Genomic DNA, 23,217 nt, shown 5'->3' on the forward strand with positions numbered 1-23,217 from the left:
ACACACACACACACACACACACACACACACACACACACACACAATAAGCACAAATGGAAGTGACAATATAAACTTGATTGTAGTATACATATATTTTAAATAAATTAAAATAGATTACACCCAGTCCCAGACTATTTTTCACTGGATAGCTTCATGAATTTTATTTTTAAAATGGGATCAAATTGAGTCAATTCCCCAGAAGACCACTGGACACTGCACACACACAAACCCTCTTATGTCCACAGACTTATCTTTTGTGATGTCAGTAACATCATTTGGGAAGGGCACACTGGAATGGGCTCCAGCGAGCATAGAGCTTTTTGGTTTAAAAATTAATAACTGTTTCGTCAATGCAATCAAAAATCACAGAATTCCTTGTTGAGCAGGGATGTGTGAGCAGTACACCAGAGAGTGGGACTTTTCATCGGACATTGCCGTTAACACATAAGCCTGTAGGAAGGCATGGCTGTTATTCTTTGGTAAGCATTCTCCTTTTGTCAAATCCATCTACTTCTGCTGCAGAAGCTTCCTGCTGTTCTTTGTGTTTATGAATGAATGCATGTGTGCTTGTGACTGTAGTTCTTGGACCCATACGATGGGAGCTCTGAGGATTCTGACAAGTCAAACATCGATGTTGGTGTCTCCAGCAGGCGAACGAGGCAGCAGGGAAAAAGTGGAGGCGGCTGTCGGTTCTCAGGCAGGAGCAGGAGGTTTATCCTTCACCCTGCTTCTGTTTCCCTCAGGGAAGTGGTGAAAAATGGGAAGCGAGATCCTGTAACAGAGCAGCAACATCTTCCGGATGTCCAGATGAAATGTGAGAGTGACTCTGAGCTTGACATTCTGCCCTCCCACAGTGACAGGGATGGTCTTACAAAGGAAATGGCCAATGATTCAACAATGCACACCCAAACCATGGATATAGAATTGCATTGCCAATTTGACGATTCAGATTTGCATGCTACAAGATCCTCAACACCTCACACACCTGGACCTGTAACCCCAGTGGGAGGAAGTTTGGCCCAGATGCTGGATAGCCCCTCTGAGAGACCCCCCTGCCCATGTAACCTCCGATCGCTTTCCAAGAGAAAGATGGGTTTCCCTGGAGCAGAAGTGGTGGAGCTGGGGCAAAGAAAGAGGCAGTGTGTTGTCAACATGGAGGACAAACAAGAAGAAAGGGACTCAGCATCTGAACCATGTTAGAGCCATCTAGCCTTTGACTGACCAACTAAAGTACTGCAGTCTTATTCAACGCCTTAACAACTTAAGGTAGAATGAAAGACTCTAAATAGTTACTTGGCAATGCACTTTGTTTACGAATGTATAGATAAAATGGTGTTGAGACCTGAGGGCTTGTATTTCTACCTCCAGTTATTTTGAGTGTCTCACAGGTGTCACATAATGTGCTGATTGTCTTTAAGCATTTATGTTTTTTGTTGGGAGAATTACCATAGTAACCTCGGTCTCCATAATAGAGCAAAGTACAGCCAATGCACTGGCAATGAAGAAACTGTATTTTCCAGAGACGAATAAAAGTGAAACGTATTTCAAAAAGAAAATTAATACATGATACTGGTTGTTGTTTATTGTCCACATAAGCTAAATAAGTATCTACTGCTACACTGGATAGTAAAGTTTGAGCACCTGATTTTAATGATAAAGATGGCTATGAGCAACTATAGCTCCACTGAAATTTAGCTACAGGTGTTTCATCACAATCAAATTTTGTTAAAATTATGAGCTGATCAAATTTTACTTTCTAAAAATATATCCCAATGAGAAATATTTAGATTGCAAAAGTACCATATTCTCCAGGCTGAAGCATTGTTTAAGCCATTCCTGTGTAACTTTGGCTTTGTTTGGGGTTGTCTTGCTGAAAAATATTTTCAGTTCTCTTGCAGACTGCAGTATACTTATTTACACAGCCTATAAAAAGGCTGTGTAAATTCATCTTCGAAGTCAATGATAGTATCTATTTCTAATTTTCGTAAGTCTTGAAGAACATAGTTATATATTCCAGGTTTTTGCCACAGACGAGAACCTAAATCTCATATCCTTATGTCTGACATGTTACACAAGTGTTGTTAAACTACTTCAGTTTTCCTTAATGTCTTGTAGAAGTTATGGTTTAATGGTCTATTGTATGTACTTTTCCTTTAGCAAAAACAAGTTAATCCCTCCAACCAGCAAATGGCAGTCATACTGAAATGTAACTTTCACAGCTCCTAATCTGGTTCAGTTCAGTATCTTTGCTGATATTAGCTAATAAAATGTTGTACAACTGTCATGAAGACAGAGGGCAAGAACTGAAGTTCAGCACAAAGTTAATGTCCAATACCATGTCCATGCTGAAGTCATGAAATGATCTGGGATAAAACAAGAAACTACCTCCTCTGGAAATTCCTATGAAAGTCATTGGTTATATTATGTGTGATTCTGTCCACTATTCCAGATTGCTGAACCTAATTTATAGAACACAAGAGTGGGATTCCCCTCAGAAGTGTCGTTAATAACAAAAGGTAATCTATTCTTCTTCCTAAAAAGAGAGTTTCTCCTCGCCATAATATAGCCACTGCTAATGCTTGCTCTTGGGGGAATTACTGTAATTGTTGGGGCTTTGTAAATTATAGAGTGTGGTCTAAACCTACTCTCTGTAAAGTGTCTCGAGATAACTCGTTATGATTTGATACTATAAATACAATTGAATTGAATTCTAACAAATTGTTTATCAGACTTTTTAATTAAGACAACCTGTTTTACCATTTGTGTCAATTTCATTTTTCTTGAAACACCACGCTGCAGTCATTAATGTAGTTCATTTAATTCCATCAGGCTTTATTCAATCTAAAAACATACAGTTTCCATCATAAAAAACATCTTACTTTCACTTTCCTTTCCAACATTTCATCTTCTCTTCATCCATCTGACAACATTCTCTTGACCTTCTAAGACACTTTTCAAAAACACTAAGAATGGCGACATGCTAATTACTGATCCAAGAATATTCGTAATTACGTTTCTATTGGAATGCAAAGCTACAAACTACTTTTTAAATTGTGGTTAATAAGCAATGAATGCAAGTGATTATGTGTGGTTTAATAAGCAAGACTCTCTGGTCTCTGTAGGAATGATGAATGTTCTATCTACTCGGTGCACAAGACAGCAACGCCACGCTCATAGAAGCTATGTGGATCTTCCTTAGTGGCAATGTCAAAGTCAACAGTGAAGATGAGGTCAGACCTGGTGAAGTTCAGGTACACGGGAAGAGTCACCTGCAATGAGAAGAAGAAAAAAAACGGGATGAGAGCCAAAACTATTGCAAAAGCTGAATTTAACAGCATTATATATTTTTCTAAATCGTCTTACTGTATAGATTTGATAGATAGATGCAGTTTTATATTGTGTATACACATCTTGTTCATACCATGTGTCTTTGCTCAGTGTTGCTTTGCTTGATCCAGCGGAGCTGAGTGAGAGGCAGCTCAGTGGAGATGGAGGTGGACAGCGACAGCTTGTTGTTGGCACAAGTAGCTCCCTGCAGTTTCAAACCTGAGAGAAACCGTGAGCATATTCTGCATTAGAACCCTTGAATTTATTTATATTGTTTTTGTTGTCTTTTTTTTTTTTTACAAATCCACAATATATATATTAGAACACACATTTATTTTGTTGACAATCAACTGGATTCACATTTTCAAGAGTTATGGGGGTATTTGCCACACTCATGACTAGGGCGGTAAATAATTTGAGGGACCCTGCTCGTCTGACCTTTGATGCCGAAGCTGCAGGCATCCAGTGCAGCACCTTGGGCGGTGGTGACATTGACCTCCAAACACAGCTCTTCCAGGGACCAGCTGTTTGCCTGGGCCACATACTGGCGTGTAGCGGTAATGTAAGCCTCTGGCACAAACAGGCCGCCGAGGCACACATGGATGTTCTAAAGAGGAGAAAAATCAAAATAACAGTACTGTAAGTGGCTCTGCCAGGGTTTAAGGAACTTATCAATACTATTTAACTACAGGTTGTTTGATGCTGTACACAAACTGTTAACCAAACAGTACCTTCAGTTCCTTAGCACCACCACTGGCAGCTCCCTGGGAGATCTGCTGCAGCTGTTTGATTCGCTCACTGAAGTCTGCCACCCACTGGATCACAGTCATGGAGGCTGGAACTGTGTAGCGACACCAGCTGCGAGGGAGGATGCCTGGGGAGAAAGAAAAACAAGTGTATACCTGTTATTCCCTCAAAGTATAATCTGTTCAAGGACATCCTGGTGAAGACCGACAATGAGGATTTTAAGTGTGCAGTGATTTTCCAACATTGACAAAACGCATGAAGTAAAAAAAGTAAGATTTTACCTTTAACAAGTTCGCTAATGAGTGTGCGCAGGTCGTTAGTCTGCTTCTTCTTGCCCTCGCACACTTGCACCACATCGGCTAGATCCTGACGGACCTCCTGCAGCATATTACAACCCATCTTCACCTCACGCTCGAAGAACCGGAACAGTGGGTCCTGGTGTGTGTTTGGACACATTGGACATTAAATCAAATATAGAATGACAAAAATAAATGAAGTACATGTTCACCTGCTGAAATTCAAACCTGCGATTATAGTTGGTTTCATTTTACCTCGTTACTTCGAGTCTAGCACAAAACTTTAAAACATAAAACTGATCAACATAACAGTAATTGCCAAAGATGTTATACAGCTTCTTGTACAGAACACATTATAGGTACGTCTCCTGAAGTCTGCTTGCCAACCACCTTCCATTACCTTGATGTTCTCCACTGTGCGTTTGAGTGGATTGACTGTTTGGGGCATGAGCTGCAGCCAGTTGCAGGCAGTGGTGTGGAGGGTCCTCATCCAGGCCGGCTGGGCTTCAGGTGTGGACGAAGCACGCTCTTTTATCTCTGTCTCGTAGGCAAGGTCATCCTCATCCTCCAACGTCTGCATTTTCAGCATCTTACCCATCATGTCAATGCCTACGCAGCCGGGTGGAGGGAGCAGGGAGGGAGGTGGAAGACAAGGCCATGGTGGAAGGTAGGGGGGAGAAGAAATTAATAGTGCAACAAGGACACAAACAGCTTACCTTGAGGGTGTGTTAATAAAAGGTTTGTTTTTATCAAAAAAGAAGTTTGTCAGAAGAATAAGAAGAAACAAATTAGGATTATACTGGGTAGGACACACAAGGCTTCAGGCAATATTTCCATCAAGTGTACATTCAAGAATCAAGTTCCCAAGTGGACAAATTAACTGCATTCTTGACTGTCTGGATCTGTAAAAGAAATGAACATAACCAATGTAGGGTAACATAAAGTAAGGAGTAGGAGTGAGGATGAGGGAGAGGTAGAGTGTGGCCGGTTGGCCAAGGGGTGGATGCTTTGGAAGCTGGGATTGTGGGAGTTTGAAGAAGGTTTGGAAATCAATCCAACAAAAAAGGGGAGTGAGGGTATGATTGAGGGGATGGGGAGGAGTGTGGTTGTTTTGAATCCTGAGGGTGGGGATAATATTTTAGCAAAGCGACATGATGGATGTGAAATACAGCTGCTAGAGGGTGAGGACACCCTTCCTTTGGACAGAGCACCTTCTAAAGTAGGATGGCTATGACTGCTGAAGGCTACAACTACACAGCTAAACTGTGTGACTGTGATATACAAGACCGATACTAGAAGCTACTTGTGATATTATAGAAAACTAACTGATGAAGTGAACCCATGACAAGATGAGGGATTAGTAAAGGGAGCACCCTTAAAGAGAGATTTTGCAGATGTAAATCCAGCTCTGTGTCATGGCAGTGTGTATAGATGAAACGGTGTTTGGCTTTCATGGCGCCACTGAGGATGACACAGTGCTGGTTTTAAATCAGCAAAGTATCCCTTCCATATATTCTTCACCATCACACACAAACACACACAGTATTCTGCCCAAAGCAGACGCAAAAATACAAGATCTTGACCGCTCGTTGCACTGTGTCACCCTGTCAAAATAAAAGTAGACACTAGAACAGAGAGAGAGATGGTTAATGACCCGCTGTGAAAACATGACATCTGAACGGATGGATTAAGGAATAAGATTCAGGATGTGTTGTGGTCCAGTTACTGTGACAGAACACAGAGTACAGATGATGAAGATGACCGGCTGTGGCGTACCCTGAGTGGTGAGCAGGACCTTCTCAGCATTGCTAGGCAACCCGAGCCAAGATGGAGTCTGAGTGTCGGGAAGCATCTCTACCCAGTGAATGAATTCCTCGCGCCTGTAATAAATAAAAATCATAAACTATTTCCCTGGTTTAAGTCATCAGGAAAACATCCTTTCAAAATAAATATATAAAGTGAGGTAATTCTAAGAAAAGACCGTACTGACCTAATGCCATCGGGCATCTTGATGTCCTTGTGCCCGTCAACCTTGAGAGCCAGTTTGAACTCGCTGTCGAAGCTTCGCTTGGTGAAGATGCGATCCAGGAAGGTGTTGAGCAGACGCTGGTCAAAGTCATTGTCAATGCGGCCGCCATAGATGGACTGGGCCATCAGGGTTTTTAGAGCCGCCCAGGGGATCTTGTCTGGTGCAATATTTTGACGGCCCTGTGTGTGTGTGTGTGTGTGTGTGTGTGTGTGTGTGTGTGTGTGTGTGTGTGTGTGTGTGTGTGTGTGTGTGTGTGTGTGTGTAGAGGTAAAGTGTGACAAGGTTATTATACAACATATTAACACACTGAACAAAATTCTAATGCCAAGTAATTTATTTGATGAATTTACTGTTTGAACTGCATGAATTTTTGGGTAATTGAATTTATGGGTAGTTGATACAAGTCTATATTGGCAACAAATAATTCTTATGCCGACAAATTTAAAAGCACCGATTTCTGAAATAATCTCCAACCTTAGCAGTGTCATCCAGCCAGGTGTCAACGGTGTCGCAGGCAGAGCGGAGGTCAGACTCTCCAAACTCATACTTCTTGGACCAGCCCAGTGGTGCATAGCGCAGACGCTCCTGAATGACTGCATGGAACCAAGCCAGCAGGAAGTAGAGACGAGCACGCTCGTTGGGAGCCTGCAGAGAGATGGAAACATTTATTTTAGATAGCAAGTGCAATCAAAAGCTTTTGGCGTGACTGTATGCGATAGTAATTCCAGATTAAGTCACCTTGCACATGCGAGCCACAGGGATGCTGCTGAAGGTTCTGAGCATGTTGGCCTTGACACCAGGAGGAGGCTCAAACACAAAGATACGACCGGCGCGAAGCAGATTCACTGGAACCTGGCGGGAAAACACAGTACTGAGACTTTCAAGGAGTGAAAGAAAAAAAATGAACTAGAAAATGCCTAGAACTCCGAATTAATTTACCGAATTTGTAATATGGAAAAGAAATGACAAGTGATGTGGTTTACCTTAGGGTTGATCTCCATTGTTAGGAAAAGCCTGAAGCTGGCATGAGGCTGCATGGAGTGGAGCTTCTTTTCCAGCTGCATCAGCCATCCGGGGGCCAAGTGGACGTTCTCCAACATCACCCACCTGCAGGACGAAAACAGTCAGGATACCAGCACAACAAAACAAATTGTTCATGCTGAGAAAATACACAGAACAAACATTACCCACCTGCCAGACTTGACAGCAGTGTTGATGTCTCTGTCTGCCTTATTGAAGCCCTCAGCCGAACCTGTGGACAGTGTAGGAACATTTATCATCGATATCCTCACTAAACTTTAGAAGATCATTTGTGTGTCAATACTATGAGCTTATTCTATCCTAACCAATAGAGATGGAGGTGATTTGTTGGTTCTCCTCAACAGCCAGATCTCTGACCAGGCCGCTGGCATCGTAACCTGGTACAGAACACATCAGCACTGGAGTGCTGGGCTTCACCTACAGACACAAGACAGATTAAACAACACTGACAATGGCAAACGCATCTGGAGAGACAATGATCGGAGAAATGTTGGTTACTACCTCGCTATCCACAATATGAGCCAGGTCAAGAGGCTGCTCGATGATGTTCATGAAGGTCTCTCCCAGCACCTTTGAGACAAAAATGTGGGACATAGCCAGCAGACGGTCGGGGCGGAAGGCCTGAATCAGCAACAGTTGGTGCACTGCCTGGCCAATGGCAGCTGAACAAGGAAGAGCAGAGCAAGTCAGGTATACAGAAAATATATACATTCAATTTACAGTATATTTAAAATCAATATCTGCTTGGCCTTAATATTCATGCATCATTTGCAAAATATGACAAATCTATACTTACTGGACTGCTTCTCCTCTGACCACAGATAAGGAACAGACAGATCTGGAGTATTGCTCTCAAGCCACATGAAGAATTGCTGAAGTAACCAAAAAAAACAAAACAACAAAGATCACTGATACGGTTTGTATTGAAAATAAAGTAGTTAATTAAAAGTTATGCCTATTAATACATGTTTGTTCATATGCAGCTTCCATTTCATTATTACAATATACAATAAGTTATACCAGACCGAGTCAATACTCACCTCATCTGCCTGAACCTTTTCCACCAAGTCGCTGAATGCTGGCAGGCGGCTGAGGCGGACCATGGCCTCACTCTGCTCCGTGGTCAGACCTTTGACTTTGGGCAGTGTCATGCCAGTCAGAACAATCTCCTTACCACGCAGGTAGTGCTGGAACTCTGCATCATAGGAGGGCTCACTGGAAAGAAATGGACGATTTATGTTGTCTGATATTACTGAGAAACCTTGCTTTATGTAATACTACCACTGGTCGGACATTAGTCCAGCATCTTACCTGGTTATGCCCTTTATGCTGATCTTAGCCAGCAGCATGGCAAAAGAGATGTGATCCAGGTGCAGCATACCTCTGGCTGCTCTGTTGAACACCACCTACATGAAAAGAGACATGAGCAAATTATGTCTATTACAATAATACCACCAAAGGAAAAGGAGTCGTTTTCAAAATATGTGGTGCAAACCTGGAAGAGGTCCTTGGTGATGACCTCGAGTCTCTGTGTATGATCGGTGATGCCCTTGAGGTTGGGGTTCTCATACAGCACCGTGTGGTAGGTATCCAGGAAAAAGTGAAGGGAGTACTGGTACAGGAAGTGCATCTGGTGAAAGATACAAAAAATGTGTTGATGAAATGGTTGCTTGGCTGGTTTACAAGTGTGCACATAGTAGGCAGAATAATTTAGTGTGCATGTGTGTTTAGTGATAGTGAGATAAAAAAATAAAAATAAAAGATTGTGTGAAAGAGCTGGTAAGATATGTCCAGACCTGGTTGAGAGATTCCATGGTGAAGTAGATGCTGCTGCAGGCAGAGGACAGAGACAGGTATTGCTGTGACACTGCCTCCACCTCTGCCATGACGATATCAGTCTCCTCCACCTTCCTAGTCACCTCAGCAGCCTCCTTCTTCAAGTTCTCCAGCGTGGTGATGATGGTGTCATCATCTAGGATGCGGCCTTTAACCTCATTGAGGGCCTGCAGCAGCGATTTCTCCAGCTGACGCAGACGCAGCTGGAACTCACCTACAAGAGACAGAAGGACAGTTGTTGATCGGCTTTATCATTTCACTGAATTCTTTTTCCACCGTGAAGTCTAAATTATGTTGCATCACTGTCAGTGTTCATCGTCCTCATCAAACCCAGCTTTGCCCTGTCATTGTGTTAGCACAGCTGCCATTTTCTGTCTCACCCTGCAGTTTGAGGAGGTCGGAGCGTTTCTCATCCACATCAGGCCTCTCAGCCTTTAGGACCTTGTTGAGACACTGGCTCTGAAGGCTGCTGCGTGTCACAGTGAAGTTTACAAATGTAACACGAGAACACAAGTCTGGTGGGAACTCAACCTGCATACAAAAGAGACACCATATAACAAAGATTAACCTTATTATATAGTAGTTTTAATAATGGAAATGTTTCTTTCAAATGAAAGCTAATTTTCTTTATAATATATTTTGTTAATAGACTTATACCTATTAAAATTGGTTAAATACTGTAATGATCTTACATTATCTAGAGATAAAATCTAAATGATGAATCTACTCACCGTTGGGTCTCGTGTAGAAAGGAAGATGACGAACGAAGGTGACAGATCGATGTCCTGGTCTCCCAGGGTGATGAGGACACGTCCTCCAGTCCTGCGGACTTCTCTGTTCAACACCGGGTTTAGGATGGGGTCGTAGCTTTCTACATCCTGAAGGAAAAAAAAAAAAAAAAAAAAGAATACATTATTATAAATAAGCAAATCCTTGATGACTATGTGGGCCTTGGACAGTGACAATTTTATGTTGGCACCGAGAAGTAGCCGTTCATACCTGGACCAACAGTGGGTTTCCGAAGCGCAAGGCACTCTCCAGGTTCTTCCTGAAGGCATCATCCAGGAAACTGGTTCTGGTGATCTTGCGTTCTTTGTACTCATTCATTATGAACTCTGTGGCTTGGCCTGATGGATCGATGATTAGCGGGTACCTAGAGAGGGGAATGGTATAGAATAGATGAACATGGGAGGGGAAATCAACTCAAGGCTAATTAATACTAAGGAACGCTTAGCATTTTCACAATAGTAATAAAACCTAAAAACATTGCCAGAAGAAGAGAAAGATACTGACCTGTTGTACCGGTTGAGCATGATGGCGTTCTCAGTGCAGAGGTCATCAGCTGGGAGGGAGTTGGCTTGCCAGCGGAGCCTCTCATCAGCATTGGACAGGTACTCAGTTCTAGCAATATCAGTACGGAACTGGGGGAAACAAGTGTACATCCATGGGAGTTTAGAATAAAACATTTCTTATGATATCAGATTAAAATAAAAATGCAAAGTGTGGTTTTGCACATGGTAGGGTATGTGGCAGAGGAAAATGTGTGTGCCTTAAGACATGTTCTAAAACAATAGTCAACAAAAACATTGTATTAAAAGGCCTGATCCATAATTGGTCAACAGCATCTTTAAATTCACTAACAACTAAACTCACTAAGATGATATGAAAAACACAAAACAGTTACAAAAGTAAAGTTTCTACATCCATACTGGTAGTGTGAGTGAAGCTTGGATTTGTAGGTGTGATGGTCAAAAATGGCTTCAGAGCTTTAACTACCTGAATGTTGGCCTGCTGCAGGTGGTGAGACCAAGTAGTGAACAGGTTCTGCCTCATCTTTTGTTCAAAGTAGCCGGCATAGGTAATGAAAGCTGCAGAGAGCAGACAGTCTCCAGCGATTGTGGACATCTGGTTCTTGAAGGTCTCACTGGTCTTTTCCCAGCGGTCCCTTTCAGCTGACAGACTCTTCAGTAGGGCTGTGCTGCGATTCACCTGGGAGAAGAGAGCAAGAGTTCAGAAGAATGTGCTGCAAGATGCTTCAGTTTAAGATGGATTAAAAAGAGAAAGATTCAGAGGGTTTGATGACCAGTTACCTTCGCCTCGACAGCGGCCAGATCAGCCTTGATGGCCTGGGCCTCTGAGATGAGGATGGCGTATTCCTCCTTGTAGCGAGCGATGCTAGCCTCCAGGTCTCTGATCATCTGCTCCACCTCTTCTGCCTTTGTCTTGTTGTCCGTGGCGTCATCCTCAAGCTTCTGCAGTTCATTACGCAGAGGCTCCACGCGCTTCAGCATGTCCGCATAATTAAGCTGGGGGAGTGGAAGAACATGGTATACATTAAAGGAGTACCCGCTTTACCCAATCATTATCTTCCATTATCATATTGTTTAGGCTTCCTTACCTGAGCAATCGCCCATTTGACCATAGGTCCACAGGCCAGAGATGCCCTGTTGACTTGTTCGTAGTTGTAGCTTGGGTTGGAGAGGTAGTTCTTCTTCATCTTCTCACGGATGGAGTCACTGGATGAAATAGAAACCAGCCAAGAAGTTAGAATATAGCAGGACTTTACTCAGACAAATACTACAATGTGAAGTGTAGAACAATGATCATGAATCACAGGGAATTAAATAAGACATATTGCAGAGGATCATTTAAATTTAGTTTGGGAAGGGGAAGGTGGGCAATTTCTACCATCTTCACTGTGAGAAATGCAAAATCATGACAACAACCAAGGATAGTGGTCATTGTTCCCATCAGCTAATTTAGCTAAATTAACGATAAGAATCCTAAAATCAATTTCTGATCACAGGTGCCACTTGATTAATATACTGATTAATATAATTTGTGCTTCCATTAAAAACTAGACAGACGTTCTGACACCGGTACCTCATTTCCTCAGAGGAAAAGTTGACTATGCTGCTGATGAAATTGTCACTGATAATAACTTGTCTGATTTTTTTCCAGTCATTGGTCTCCTCGCCAAGCATAAGGCAGATAGACTCCAGGGCCAGTTTGACTGCAGCTGGGGGATTGGTCATAGCCCGCACTTCTACTAGGTGTTGCCGCTTAATAGAACTCACCGCTAGTTAGGTGGAAGAAGGAATGTGTTTGAAAGAAAGTAGAAGTAAGAGGGGAGGGAGAAGGGGAACATGTAGGGCAAAAGAAGGGAGCAATTTGAAACAGACTCAGGGGTTGAAAAGTCAGGGAGAGACAGAGAGGGAGAGAGCTTTAGTGAACAATCACAGAATACATTCTTTCTTATTTCACCTGATCTCTTCAGCAGAGAAGTTAACAATAGTTGGGATGAAGTTCTCCCTCATGATGATGGAACGGATCTGCTTCCAGTCAGTCGTGCTCTCTCCCAGGAGCAAGCAGATGGACTCGAGGGCCAGCTTCACGGCCGCGGGTGGATTGGCCATGGAACGCACCTCCACCAGGTGCTGCTTCTTAATGGACTTAACAGCTATCAATCAGGTGAACAAGGATGTGGATTATGACAAGGAAGGGGCAGTGATGAAGGGAGGATGCAGGTAAAGATCAAGTTGTTAACTGGAAGCCCATAAGTATTTATAACATTGTAATATAAAAAAATAAAAATAAAAAAATAAAATAAAAAATAAGGAAAATGTTTGTACAGGGATGAACAATAAGTCACAATATATCACTGTACCATTCTGAGCCTCAATAACAGCAGGCTCCACTTGGTCCAAGTCCTCTTTGACATTCAGCTGTTTGTCCTTGATCCGCTCCTGCTGCTTGTACACAGCTTCCTGGATCTCCTGGCTCATCACCTGGTATCACAATAGTAACATTATAGGATTAAGGTTTTGATTCAGTCCAGATAAGCAAGGCTAAAGGGATCACTTTACAACAAGTTAAAAAAAAAACATGACCAAGGAGTTAGGTTTGTCCCCAAAAGAAGAAAATTACTCTATTGTGATTTTTATTTTTCTTCGTCTTGAAGTGTTGTAAGTGTTAAATTCCTTCCTGTGTACCTTTTTCTTTTCTGCCTCCTGCTGGTCTTTGACCATCTTCTTCAGTTTGTCATTGGCAGCAGCATTCTTTGCCTCCAACTCCTGGCTCTTGATTCTCAGGTCACGACGAAGCTCCTCCACCTTGGTGAGAAGGCACAAGTACAATCAGGGAGTCAGACAAGAACAAGCAAAGTTTTTTTTCTTTTTTAATGAGACCCAACTCTTTTGGGGTTTGAGAAATATGTGAATAAGTGGCATATTAAATTAAATAAAATGCAAAGTTACTTTACCTGATCGACAGTCTCCTTGATCTTGCGGAGACCAACATTGAGGTGCATCTGCTGCTCCTCCAACTCGCTGCGTTTCTCATTGAACAGGTTGGCATACTGGTTGATGAAGTCCAGGTAGTGGCGAGGAGTGATGGCCATCGTGTGGCCACCTCGCTTAGCCAGACGGTTGTTAGCCTGTGTATAGTTAACAACAACATATGAAGTATACCACACAATGACCTCATTAACCACCACTGCAAACTTGCAAACATCCCTACCTGGTGAAGTGTCTGGTGTACAAACACACAGCCATTGACAATAGCCTCGCGGTGTGATGGTGGCTGGGGCAGCTTGTCATAGACGATGGGCATGTAGTCTGGCACCTTGTAGTTTGGTTTCTCCAGATCCATCTTGCTGGTGAACTCCTTACCCACCTGATAAAGGGCCTCTGTGGACCAATCTCCAAACCAGTTCAGCACACACCTAACACAAAGAAAAGTGTTCAGATAGCTAAGAAACTGCATCTTGTCATTTTAACGTTGTAGTATCTATTCCCTGCTTGTGATGTAATAAATTAATTCATGCTCAGGGTTCAGCATGTGTCTCTATACCTGTTGAAGAGGGCAGGAGATGTGGCAGCCCTGTCCTTCAGGCCCTCTGATGAAGGGTTCATGGTGAAAACAACATGAAGGTTCCTGATAACCTGGCTGGTGAACCATTTGTACAGCTCCTCGTGTGTGTCGAGCATAAGGCCCTCTTTCTGGGCTCCCTCCTTACACTGAGTCATGAGGGTGGCATACTCATCTCCCTCAAACAGCCCAGGAACCTATGAAAAACAGGTAACATTAACATATTAGGAACCAGAAAATTAGGCACACACAACCCAAATAGATGTTTTATCTCAGAACACTAAAGGCAGCGTTGTCATTTTTGATGTAAGACTGATCATGATGGCAGCAAGTTACCTCTCCGTTGGCCAGCAGTGTGTTCATTCTCTCAAGGAAACCAGAATCTAACACGTTGGACTCATCCATGATGAAGGCAATCTTCTCGTTCTTACAACCTGAGCGACGCAGCACTGTACGCAGGTCCTCATCAAAGTCCTCTCCAGTGTATTTTCTGTGAACCTGAAACCACACACACACACACACACACACACACACACACACACACACACACACACACACACACACACACACACACACACACACACACACACACACACACACACACACACACACACACACACACACACACACACACACACACACACACACACACACACACACACACACACACACACACACACACACAAAGATAAATACAGACAGGCAATTGTAGTGATATGGCTGCAAATATCTTCACGTGTTGTACCAACCTTGATCTGGTATACACTAAGTCCGTTCATCCAGGCTACAAAGCGAGACAGAGTAGTCTTTCCTGCTCCACTCACACCGATCAACAGCAGATGGCCCTGGGGCTGCCGGAAGATTCTGGAGGAGGAAATGCAATTTTTAAAATTCTCTCCAAAACAATTATTTCAGACCTGAATATTTCTACACCAACACCATATGAGAAGTCAATGTGCTCAGAGGCTGTTACTCACCGGTCAATCCTGAGGACGTGATCCAGGACCTCATTGAAGAGCACCAGAGGGACGTCCAGCTCCTCTTCATAGAAGACCTTCAGACGGGCCTTCACATAGTCCCTCAGCTCCTCCTGTTCCACTGGGATGTAGTCCTGCATCCACAAACAATATGCTCAGTAAAAATAGAAATCTAACTGCTGAAAACTTGAGGTCAATTCTCAATATTTCAGCACCATTACCAAAGCAGAAATATCACAGCATGGTCAACCCATTTCTGGTTTACCTTGGAGAGCCAGTTGCTGTAGAGGATAGGCCTGTTGAGACCCTTCTCCTTATCAATGTTGGGAAAGTGTTTGAGAGCAACCATGTCAATGTTTTCATCTGTCCATCTTCTCTCTTCGTCATCAACCAGCCTGGAAAAAGGTCGAAGACAAGTAACATTATCACCAATATTATCATTATTTTAATACTTGTCTTAGGTGGCACTTTATCAGATTAATCAGTTGATAAAAACCAACACATACCATATCTAGACCACTGATCATATAATACTCTACAGACTGTACACAAAACTCCCTAAAAACTATCAGAATAGCCACTTCTTCAGCCTCCCAGAAACATGCGCCCACCTGTCCTGGAAGAGACGGAGTGCTTCATGGGCCCAGATGCGGATGAGCCCCTCCACAGGTAGAGTTTCAAGTGGCCGCAGGGCCTCGAAGATACCCCTAACCCAGCGGGTCATCTCTCTGGGAGAGTAGATGTAGTGAGGTTGGGTGTCCTGGGTGAACCGCTCCTGAATGGAAAAAGGATGGAAATAAGATATCCGAACAAATTAGTAATAGTGTGAATATAAGGACTGAAAATATTATCAATACAACATGCGTCTTATCTCTCATTTGTATACTAGTTTCCTGTGACGATAGATAGATCGATAGATAGATTATTTAGTAATCTCCTTTACCTGAGACATGGTGTAGAATTCAACCATAGCAGCAGTAAGAGGCTCAGCATAAGTACGTAGAGAGGGGATGAGGCGCAGCATGGCACGGTTGAAGGTTCCATAAATCTGAGTTAGAGAGGCTGGGCCTGGATAGTCCACATACACCACAGGAACATGACGCAGGAACCTAGAAAGAGTAGACTACAACAATCAACAACTTGCCATATGCAATGCTCATTCCTTTTTTTCCTGGTAATCATGGTTTTCAATTCTATTATTGTTCTAAAAAGTCTGGGCACTGTACCTGTGTGTGAGAGGCTTTCTGCCAGGGTCAGTGGGAGGATTACAAGCTCCAACAAACTGGATCCTCTCCAATTTGACCCAAGTCTGGTCTGAGGTGCGGTAGAAACCTCCATGTTCCACCATCTGCAAAGAAAACAACACAGGAGCCTTTAACATATAAGGAGGGATACCAAATTTTATGCTTCAATGATTTCAGTTTGCACACTTCAATGTCTGATAAAATAAACAGGCTGTTGCTGCAAAATGCAACAAGGTAAAATAAAACATTATAAACAATGGATCATACCTGTCTGAGGAAAGAGATGACTCTCTGTGTGCCGTACTTGTCCATGTCTGGCAGATTGATCTCATCACAGAACAACACCAGCCACTTGCCCAGCTGGACAGGGGCAAGGACCACACCGTTGGGGGTACGGCGGTACTCACAGTAATGATCAAAGGTCTTCAACAGCAGCTCTGGGGTGGTGGCACTGGAGAAGTTCAGACCCACAACCTGGTAGAGAGTAGGACAAACATTTGGAAATTGCAAATGTTGACTTTACAAAATATTTTCCTCATTCCAACTAAGTTTATTTATACTCATTCAGTAGATTAGGATATGTAAAAATCCAATATACCTAATTATTTAAAAGTTTAAATAAAATTTTAAGAAGGAGAAGAGCTTTCTGTTAAAATTCCTATAGTGAACAAAAATCCTTAAAAAGAATACAAAAAACCCTATTGTGAAAAATATGATTGTAGTTTGGCATCAAGTTAAAAAATATCTGTGAAAAAAAAGGCCCTCTCTCTCCGTCTTCAGCCCGATATGGGGAAATGACTCCTTCCCTCCAGGAAAAACAGACGGGGGATTTAAATCTTGGGCTACTAAGGGGCTGGGAAAAATAGGAGACCTTTAACATTCCCAAAAGGTGCTGATGACATTTGGAGAAATTGTTGATAAATTTGACATACCCCGTAATCATTTTTTTAAATACCTACAGTTGAGAAATTTCATTAAAAAAACACACCAAAATCAAACATTATGCATCCCCGAAATGTCTACCATAGAAAAATTAATGAACATGAATTGTTTAGGGAGGAGTTTAATATCCAAAATCTACAGATGTCTAGTAGATGGAAGTACAGAAACATCTGGAGGCATGGAGAGAGGATCTACAGGAGGCAATCCCAATAGAAAAGGGGAGGAGGCATTCTCTAAAGCACAATCGAGAACTGAAATTACTACAATACAACTGGTTGATGCGAACATATATCACTCCGGAAAAACCTAACAGATATAACTGTGCTATACCTGATGTTTGTACTAAGTGTGAGAAGGAAAAAGGCACATTTTCCATTGTATTTGGCAATGTACAGAAATACAAAAATTCTGGCAAGAAATAAAACTATGTATTCAAAATATTTTACAGATTCTAATACCCTTAGCCCCACAGTTGTTTATATTGGGTCTCTACCCAGATAATTTGAAGATTAAGAAATATCGATGAACATTTGTAGACTTAAGTTTGTTAATGGCAAAGAGAGTAGTAGCCCTCTCATGGAAAAATACCACAAGTCCAAGTGTAAGCAGGTGGTTGTCTGAGCTATCTACAACTCTCCCCTTGGAGAAAATTACATATACAATAAAACCGCAACAAACATAATTTTCACCAGATCTGGGACCCCTTCATTTGCTATGTATTGAGAACGGATTTGTCACATGTGATGGAAGAGACTGGGGATATGTAAACAGTAGCACTTTGCAGTATCTAAGATTACAGAAATATGCTTATGCTTATTTTTTCTATATAATGGACCAAAATGGACTAATTCATTGGCCTGATCCCCAACCAAGATACTTGAGAGGGTGGGGGGTTAGACATGTTTGTTCAAGACATGTAACTGTATTTCTTTGCATTTCTCTGTTATGTTGTGAAAACAATAAAAAGAATGTTGGTAAAGAAAAAAAATCCTATAGTGATGTAGAATTATTATAATTCACCAGTTTCACGTTCAGGTTAAACAGATTTTTAAGGTTTAGAATACACTTCCAGTGGCTCACCTCCATATCAGGCAAGGCTCTGAGGGCACTAAACAGAGTCATAGTCTTTCCAGAGCCGGGAGGTCCACACAGCACCAGTGGTTTGTGCTCTGCCAGCCATGTGTAAAGCAAAGCCTCATGGCGAACAGTGTCCAGGGTGGGAACCACAACATCGGGGGATGCCACTTTGTGGGTCTCTACCTCAATCTGGGGAACCTTGCCCTGCCAGGACTGCCATTCACCAGAGATGCACACCTGAAAGAAAAAAAAATGCAATGGTTATTCTGAAATTACAAGACTGCAGTAGTTCTGGTTTGCTTTCAGTGACTTGCAGATACAGAGAATCAAACATTTTCTTTAAAATTGACCCAAGAGAACAATCAATATCGGTTTTAACACTTAGAGGCTGTACCTCATAGTCAATGATAGGGACATTGGGAGCAGACGGGAGGGGTACAGTGGTGATGCGACGGATGTATTCTCCAAGCTCAGCCCTCATCTTCAATCGTCCGTCACCAGAGAAGGACCACAGCACAGCGTAGATCAGATACCTCTGTAGAGAAAGAACGCCACAAAATGTATCAGCTTTAAGAAAAAGTTCCAAGTTTATAGAACGAGAATAAGGCATGTATGATTCTTTCAGTTATATGGAGAGCAGAATATTACCTGCATGTATCTTTCCAGTTGATCAATGGGCATGGGGAAGTCAGGATGGTTGTTGTTGTAGAGCGCCACATTACGGCAGGCCTGATGCAACATTGAGAACAGGGAACCCAAGCAGCGCAGACGGGTGAAGTCCATGATGTGCTCCATCTTGGAGGCATGCTCTAAGGCCTTGATCACCAGGCCTGTGGAGGTGAAGTAAGGCTGCAGGACAGCTGCAGTATCACGCTGAATCTAGAGTAGAACATGCAATAGGACATCAGTTAAGACACAATGTCATGATATTCTACTTGAATGAACTGCTGCCATTTACCTTGTTTTGTATTTCCTTTAATTACCTGCAACATTGGTGATGCAGCCTCTTCCTCGTCTTCTGTGCCCTTCCTCTGGCGCTGAGCTTCATCCTCTCCCTCGTCCAATGGGATGCTGCGAATGCGAGCCAGGAAGTGGTTGAAGATCATGTCGGTGCTGAGGACATCCTCACTGAACCAGACCATACCACAGCGAGAAACAGTGGCCAAGGTGGCGTACTTCAGGTCCTGTACTTCAAACATTATACGCACCTGGAGAGAGAGAGGGGATAATTCCAGGTCAATACAACTTAGACTAGAATGAGAAAACAACAGACATGAGTGTTTGAAGTGCTATGCTCTTACATTTGGTGGCAAACTGAGACGCTCTCCATTGGGAAGGGTCAGCAGCTTGTTGTCATCCAGGACCGAGTTAAGATTTTCAACCCACTCAGGGTCAACATCACCATCGAAAATAATCCACTGACGCTTTTGCAGTTCACCTCGAACATTGTCAATAATCCTAAAATTGAAAGAAATAATATTTTACAACAGTTATTTTTAAATAGTCCTGTTTAGCAAGATAAAGCTGAACTGAGTTGATTTATACTCTTAAAAATGAAATGTGTTACAGAACTGACTTTCTGAGGATGTGTGTGAACAAGCCATCTGTCCATTCACGGGTGTTGGGGTCCAGGGTTCCATACAGGTGGTCCTTGCTGATGGCCTTGGGGTCAATGATGTGGGCCACACCCTCAACACCCTCCAGCCTCTCCAGGGCCTTGAGCAGCACCCTCCATGCCATGGTCTTCCCACTACCGGAAGGTCCCACCATCATCAAACCGTGGTTGATCTGTGTGATTTGGAACAGCTGGAGCACCTGCAAGAGGATGAATGACAAAGTTTCAGAAAATTTGATTAACTACTTACAATGCAAGCATCTTAAATACTTCGCTGTCAAGCAGGGATTTTACCCTAGCAATGTTGGAGACTTCTGTGTCTCTAGGAGATAGCAGGACTGCATAACTCAGTATGTGTGGGCACACTCGATAAGATATAGTATATGTTGACTCAATTCACAGGGCTTAAAGTGAAAAAAAATCCTGAGCCTGAAACTTTTTTCCCCCCCCCCAATATGCACTCATTAAAGTGAATTTGACTGGCAAAACATTTAAAGTCCTTCTGACATTACACAATAATAAAAGTCATAACTTTTCAAAACTAAAAAGTTTTGGATCAATTTTTACTTCTTCCAACCATATGTTAAATTAAGAGTCAATGTAGATTTACATATTGCAATAATATCATAATCCTACAATGAATCATTGTGAAAACTAAACTTTCTAGATGTGTTGTTACTTTGGCCAGGTCATCATCAAAAAAGCGAATTAGTACATTCATGATTTTGTCCATGTTGATATTAGCTGCTTTATTTACATTTATTAAAAACGTTGCATTGTTTAGCTTTTGATATAGCTAGACGTCTAAACTCTGGGACAAGGCCGTTATGTTTAAATACCTGCCATGCTGATTCCAGACAGCTTTGTCAAGGCAGTTTGGGCTTTAGATAGCTTTTACACAGTGGCCATCGTTAATGACAAATCATGTTCTGCTATGAACGTGCACACACATATTGTTTGTATCACGGTCGGTCAGTAAAGGAACAGTCGCAGCGGTAGCGGTCGTTGCCGGTAACGTACTTGTATGACCGAGTGCACGGACCAAAACTTTGTGACTAGCAAGCACTTTCTTACCGCTGCTGCCGTACGGTATCTTCCTTGAACATGTGCTGCAGAGGCAAACAACCGGCTCCATCAATTTGAGGCACCAAGTGCTAAACGGCTTCCCGTCTCCACCCTTTTCCTCTTGTCCTCTATTCATGCCCAGCGCCATTTGTTTGTAACTACTTTCTCAACTAAAGCTGTATATAGATGCTCCAAGTTTGATAAACTTTGCCTCCATTTTTTTTTTTTTGGCCGCGTTACCACGGAGACCACACCGGCACCGCACTCTCACATTTCGGCAAAGACCCGCCCTACTTTGCATCTGATTGGCTAGAACTAGTTTCATTGGTAGGTGGAAGTTCGATGATTGGTTAAATCCAACTTTCTAAAATAGTCAAACGCCAGAAATCGGGCACCAGGCCCGAGTACTTAAGCCCTGCGTTAGAGCTTCGTTCCTCTCATATGATTGGTAGGTGAAATCAATTGATTAAAAAATAATAAACCGCATGCAAGGTCCCAATTTTTTTTTCCCCTCACGGCCGCACGCCGGAGATCTGGCACAGTGCCGGAATACTTTAAGCCCTGAATTCAGCTACATACCTTCTCCACCCAATTGCTGCCCACATCGTCACCGTCTCCGTAGGTGAGATACATCTCCGCGCAGACTTTCTTCAGCTCCTCCCTCAGCGCAGTCATCTCTCCACGCATGTACTGGACTCCAGGGAAGACATCTGAAAGCAGGCTGAACAGCAGAGGGATGTCCTCCGCCACCAGCTTGGGAACCATCGTCTCGCACACACTCTGGATCAGGATCTACAGAAACAAGACATTCAAGCTCCTCAAATCTCTAGATCGATTCTAAAAACTAATTTGCCAATAAAACAATACAGAAAAAGCAAGTTCTACAATTTCAAATTTTCTATACCTCCTGTTCGGGAAGGTTCTCAGCGATGTCATTCTCATCAACAACCTCTCCGCGCTCTAGCTTCTCCCTTTTGATCTTCTGGATGCGCTCACGCTTGACATTACCAGCACTTATCAGTACGCTCTTGAGAGCTCGGAGGCCGAAATCGTAGTGACTCTGGGATGACAGCTGCTCATCACACAGTCTGAAACAGATGAATGGGATAAATTCAGAGAAGAAAGACATCTCAAATTTCTCTCAAACTATGTAAATTCTTCTTAAAAAGTACATACTTGAAGAAGGGCACAATCTTCTTGGCCAGGATCTCGGCTGTGCGGAAACCTTGAGAGTAGAGCATGACCTGGGCGATGAGCTGGCGGTCGGGCTTGGTCATGGCCAAACTGCGGAACAGCTTCTTCAGATTGTCTGGCAGGTTGGAGCGGCCAGCATAGCCAGGGTTCATGGTAATGAAGATGGCCATGTCTGGACTGACCTTTACCTGCTTGTTCAGGAGCTCTGTGGTGACTGGCACACCTGAGGGGTGAGAGATGTGTAGTTATTTACCATGCAGTTCTCATTTAAAAAAAATGTAAATGGTGTTGACAGACTGATTGGCTGTATCTCATCTGAATTGTATGCTTTAAACATTGTACTCTGCAGTGCTCTTTTTTTGTAAGCTATTTTGTTGAATTGCCATTCTCTTTCTTGGCAATTGGTGCTCATGGATACTAAGTTGAATCATAACATTTTCTTTAATAAAGTGAAGTCTCCTTCCATATCATGACACCTAAGTTTCCACACATATTACACATACTCCTGTCTCTGTTGGGGTTGCTGTGCTCCCTCAAGGCCACCTGGATGTACTGGACCTGCTGGGATACAGCAGAGAGCATTCTCTCCTCCAGACGATTGAACTCGTCGAAGCAGCCCCATGCTCCCACCTGGCACAGACCCACGAAGATACGACCCATGGCCTAAAAAAAAAAAAGACGAGGTCAACACAAGAGATTTGTAAGTTAAAGGAACAACATGAGAAACGGGTAAATACTATAAAAAGGTTGTTGTTGATGTCCTGTCTAAAATAGCCTAGGAATGAAGAATCTGTGTGCAGTTATGTACCTGGAAGTCAAATGTCTCATCACAGTTGAAGACCAGGACGAAGCGGCCAAGCTGGTGACCAAGAGCTTTCACTGACTCAGTCTTTCCTGTGCCAGCAGGACCTAGATGGAAGACAAACTCAGTGAAGCTGATCGTTTTATATGTCAAACC

At 42.8% G+C, this 23,217-nt stretch overlaps 2 protein-coding genes across 4 annotated transcripts in view; one reads left to right on the forward strand and one right to left on the reverse strand.

Annotated features, from left to right (window-relative positions):
• The window catches only part of LOC120548983, a 2,268-nt gene extending 701 nt beyond the window's left edge, over positions 1 to 1,567 (forward strand). For both annotated transcript variants that reach the window (XM_039785494.1, XM_039785493.1), the window contains exons 4-5: positions 387 to 479; positions 580 to 1,567. In XM_039785494.1, coding sequence (XP_039641428.1) covers positions 387 to 479; positions 580 to 1,200 — 714 coding nt within the window. In that variant the 3' untranslated portion in view covers positions 1,201 to 1,567. The remainder of the gene's footprint in view (positions 1 to 386; positions 480 to 579) is intronic.
• Positions 1,568 to 2,806: 1,239 nt separating this feature from the next.
• dync1h1 (dynein, cytoplasmic 1, heavy chain 1) overlaps positions 2,807 to 23,217 on the reverse strand; it is a 32,064-nt gene continuing 11,653 nt past the window's right edge. Inside the window, exons 28-78 of one of the 2 annotated variants that reach the window (XM_039785182.1) lie at positions 23,068 to 23,168; positions 22,763 to 22,922; positions 22,242 to 22,482; positions 21,970 to 22,153; positions 21,645 to 21,857; positions 19,962 to 20,200; positions 19,687 to 19,843; positions 19,369 to 19,593; positions 19,034 to 19,264; positions 18,780 to 18,920; positions 18,389 to 18,622; positions 16,634 to 16,840; positions 16,349 to 16,470; positions 16,066 to 16,231; positions 15,734 to 15,897; positions 15,388 to 15,517; positions 15,123 to 15,256; positions 14,895 to 15,009; positions 14,482 to 14,643; positions 14,128 to 14,342; positions 13,795 to 13,999; positions 13,538 to 13,711; positions 13,269 to 13,388; positions 12,944 to 13,064; positions 12,160 to 12,355; positions 11,675 to 11,792; positions 11,367 to 11,582; positions 11,053 to 11,265; positions 10,570 to 10,697; positions 10,276 to 10,429; positions 10,008 to 10,154; positions 9,657 to 9,807; positions 9,237 to 9,490; positions 8,936 to 9,070; positions 8,752 to 8,846; positions 8,481 to 8,655; positions 8,237 to 8,312; positions 7,942 to 8,102; positions 7,746 to 7,857; positions 7,591 to 7,651; positions 7,383 to 7,506; positions 7,138 to 7,251; positions 6,874 to 7,044; positions 6,361 to 6,578; positions 6,147 to 6,250; positions 4,771 to 4,979; positions 4,356 to 4,509; positions 4,059 to 4,201; positions 3,766 to 3,934; positions 3,422 to 3,546; positions 2,807 to 3,269 (exon numbers count right to left, since the gene is read on the reverse strand). In XM_039785182.1, the coding sequence (XP_039641116.1) occupies positions 3,141 to 3,269; positions 3,422 to 3,546; positions 3,766 to 3,934; positions 4,059 to 4,201; positions 4,356 to 4,509; positions 4,771 to 4,979; positions 6,147 to 6,250; positions 6,361 to 6,578; positions 6,874 to 7,044; positions 7,138 to 7,251; positions 7,383 to 7,506; positions 7,591 to 7,651; positions 7,746 to 7,857; positions 7,942 to 8,102; positions 8,237 to 8,312; positions 8,481 to 8,655; positions 8,752 to 8,846; positions 8,936 to 9,070; positions 9,237 to 9,490; positions 9,657 to 9,807; positions 10,008 to 10,154; positions 10,276 to 10,429; positions 10,570 to 10,697; positions 11,053 to 11,265; positions 11,367 to 11,582; positions 11,675 to 11,792; positions 12,160 to 12,355; positions 12,944 to 13,064; positions 13,269 to 13,388; positions 13,538 to 13,711; positions 13,795 to 13,999; positions 14,128 to 14,342; positions 14,482 to 14,643; positions 14,895 to 15,009; positions 15,123 to 15,256; positions 15,388 to 15,517; positions 15,734 to 15,897; positions 16,066 to 16,231; positions 16,349 to 16,470; positions 16,634 to 16,840; positions 18,389 to 18,622; positions 18,780 to 18,920; positions 19,034 to 19,264; positions 19,369 to 19,593; positions 19,687 to 19,843; positions 19,962 to 20,200; positions 21,645 to 21,857; positions 21,970 to 22,153; positions 22,242 to 22,482; positions 22,763 to 22,922; positions 23,068 to 23,168 (8,213 nt within the window). In that variant the 3' untranslated portion in view covers positions 2,807 to 3,140. Of the gene's footprint in view, positions 3,270 to 3,421; positions 3,547 to 3,765; positions 3,935 to 4,058; positions 4,202 to 4,355; positions 4,510 to 4,770; positions 4,980 to 6,146; positions 6,251 to 6,360; positions 6,579 to 6,873; positions 7,045 to 7,137; positions 7,252 to 7,382; positions 7,507 to 7,590; positions 7,652 to 7,745; positions 7,858 to 7,941; positions 8,103 to 8,236; positions 8,313 to 8,480; positions 8,656 to 8,751; positions 8,847 to 8,935; positions 9,071 to 9,236; positions 9,491 to 9,656; positions 9,808 to 10,007; positions 10,155 to 10,275; positions 10,430 to 10,569; positions 10,698 to 11,052; positions 11,266 to 11,366; positions 11,583 to 11,674; positions 11,793 to 12,159; positions 12,356 to 12,540; positions 12,737 to 12,943; positions 13,065 to 13,268; positions 13,389 to 13,537; positions 13,712 to 13,794; positions 14,000 to 14,127; positions 14,343 to 14,481; positions 14,644 to 14,894; positions 15,010 to 15,122; positions 15,257 to 15,387; positions 15,518 to 15,733; positions 15,898 to 16,065; positions 16,232 to 16,348; positions 16,471 to 16,633; positions 16,841 to 18,388; positions 18,623 to 18,779; positions 18,921 to 19,033; positions 19,265 to 19,368; positions 19,594 to 19,686; positions 19,844 to 19,961; positions 20,201 to 21,644; positions 21,858 to 21,969; positions 22,154 to 22,241; positions 22,483 to 22,762; positions 22,923 to 23,067; positions 23,169 to 23,217 lie in introns of both variants that reach the window. The other variant, XM_039785181.1, reaches the window with a different exon arrangement.

This window comes from Perca fluviatilis, chromosome 20 (genome assembly GCF_010015445.1).
Source record: "Perca fluviatilis chromosome 20, GENO_Pfluv_1.0, whole genome shotgun sequence".
Lineage (NCBI taxonomy): Eukaryota > Metazoa > Chordata > Actinopteri > Perciformes > Percidae > Perca > Perca fluviatilis.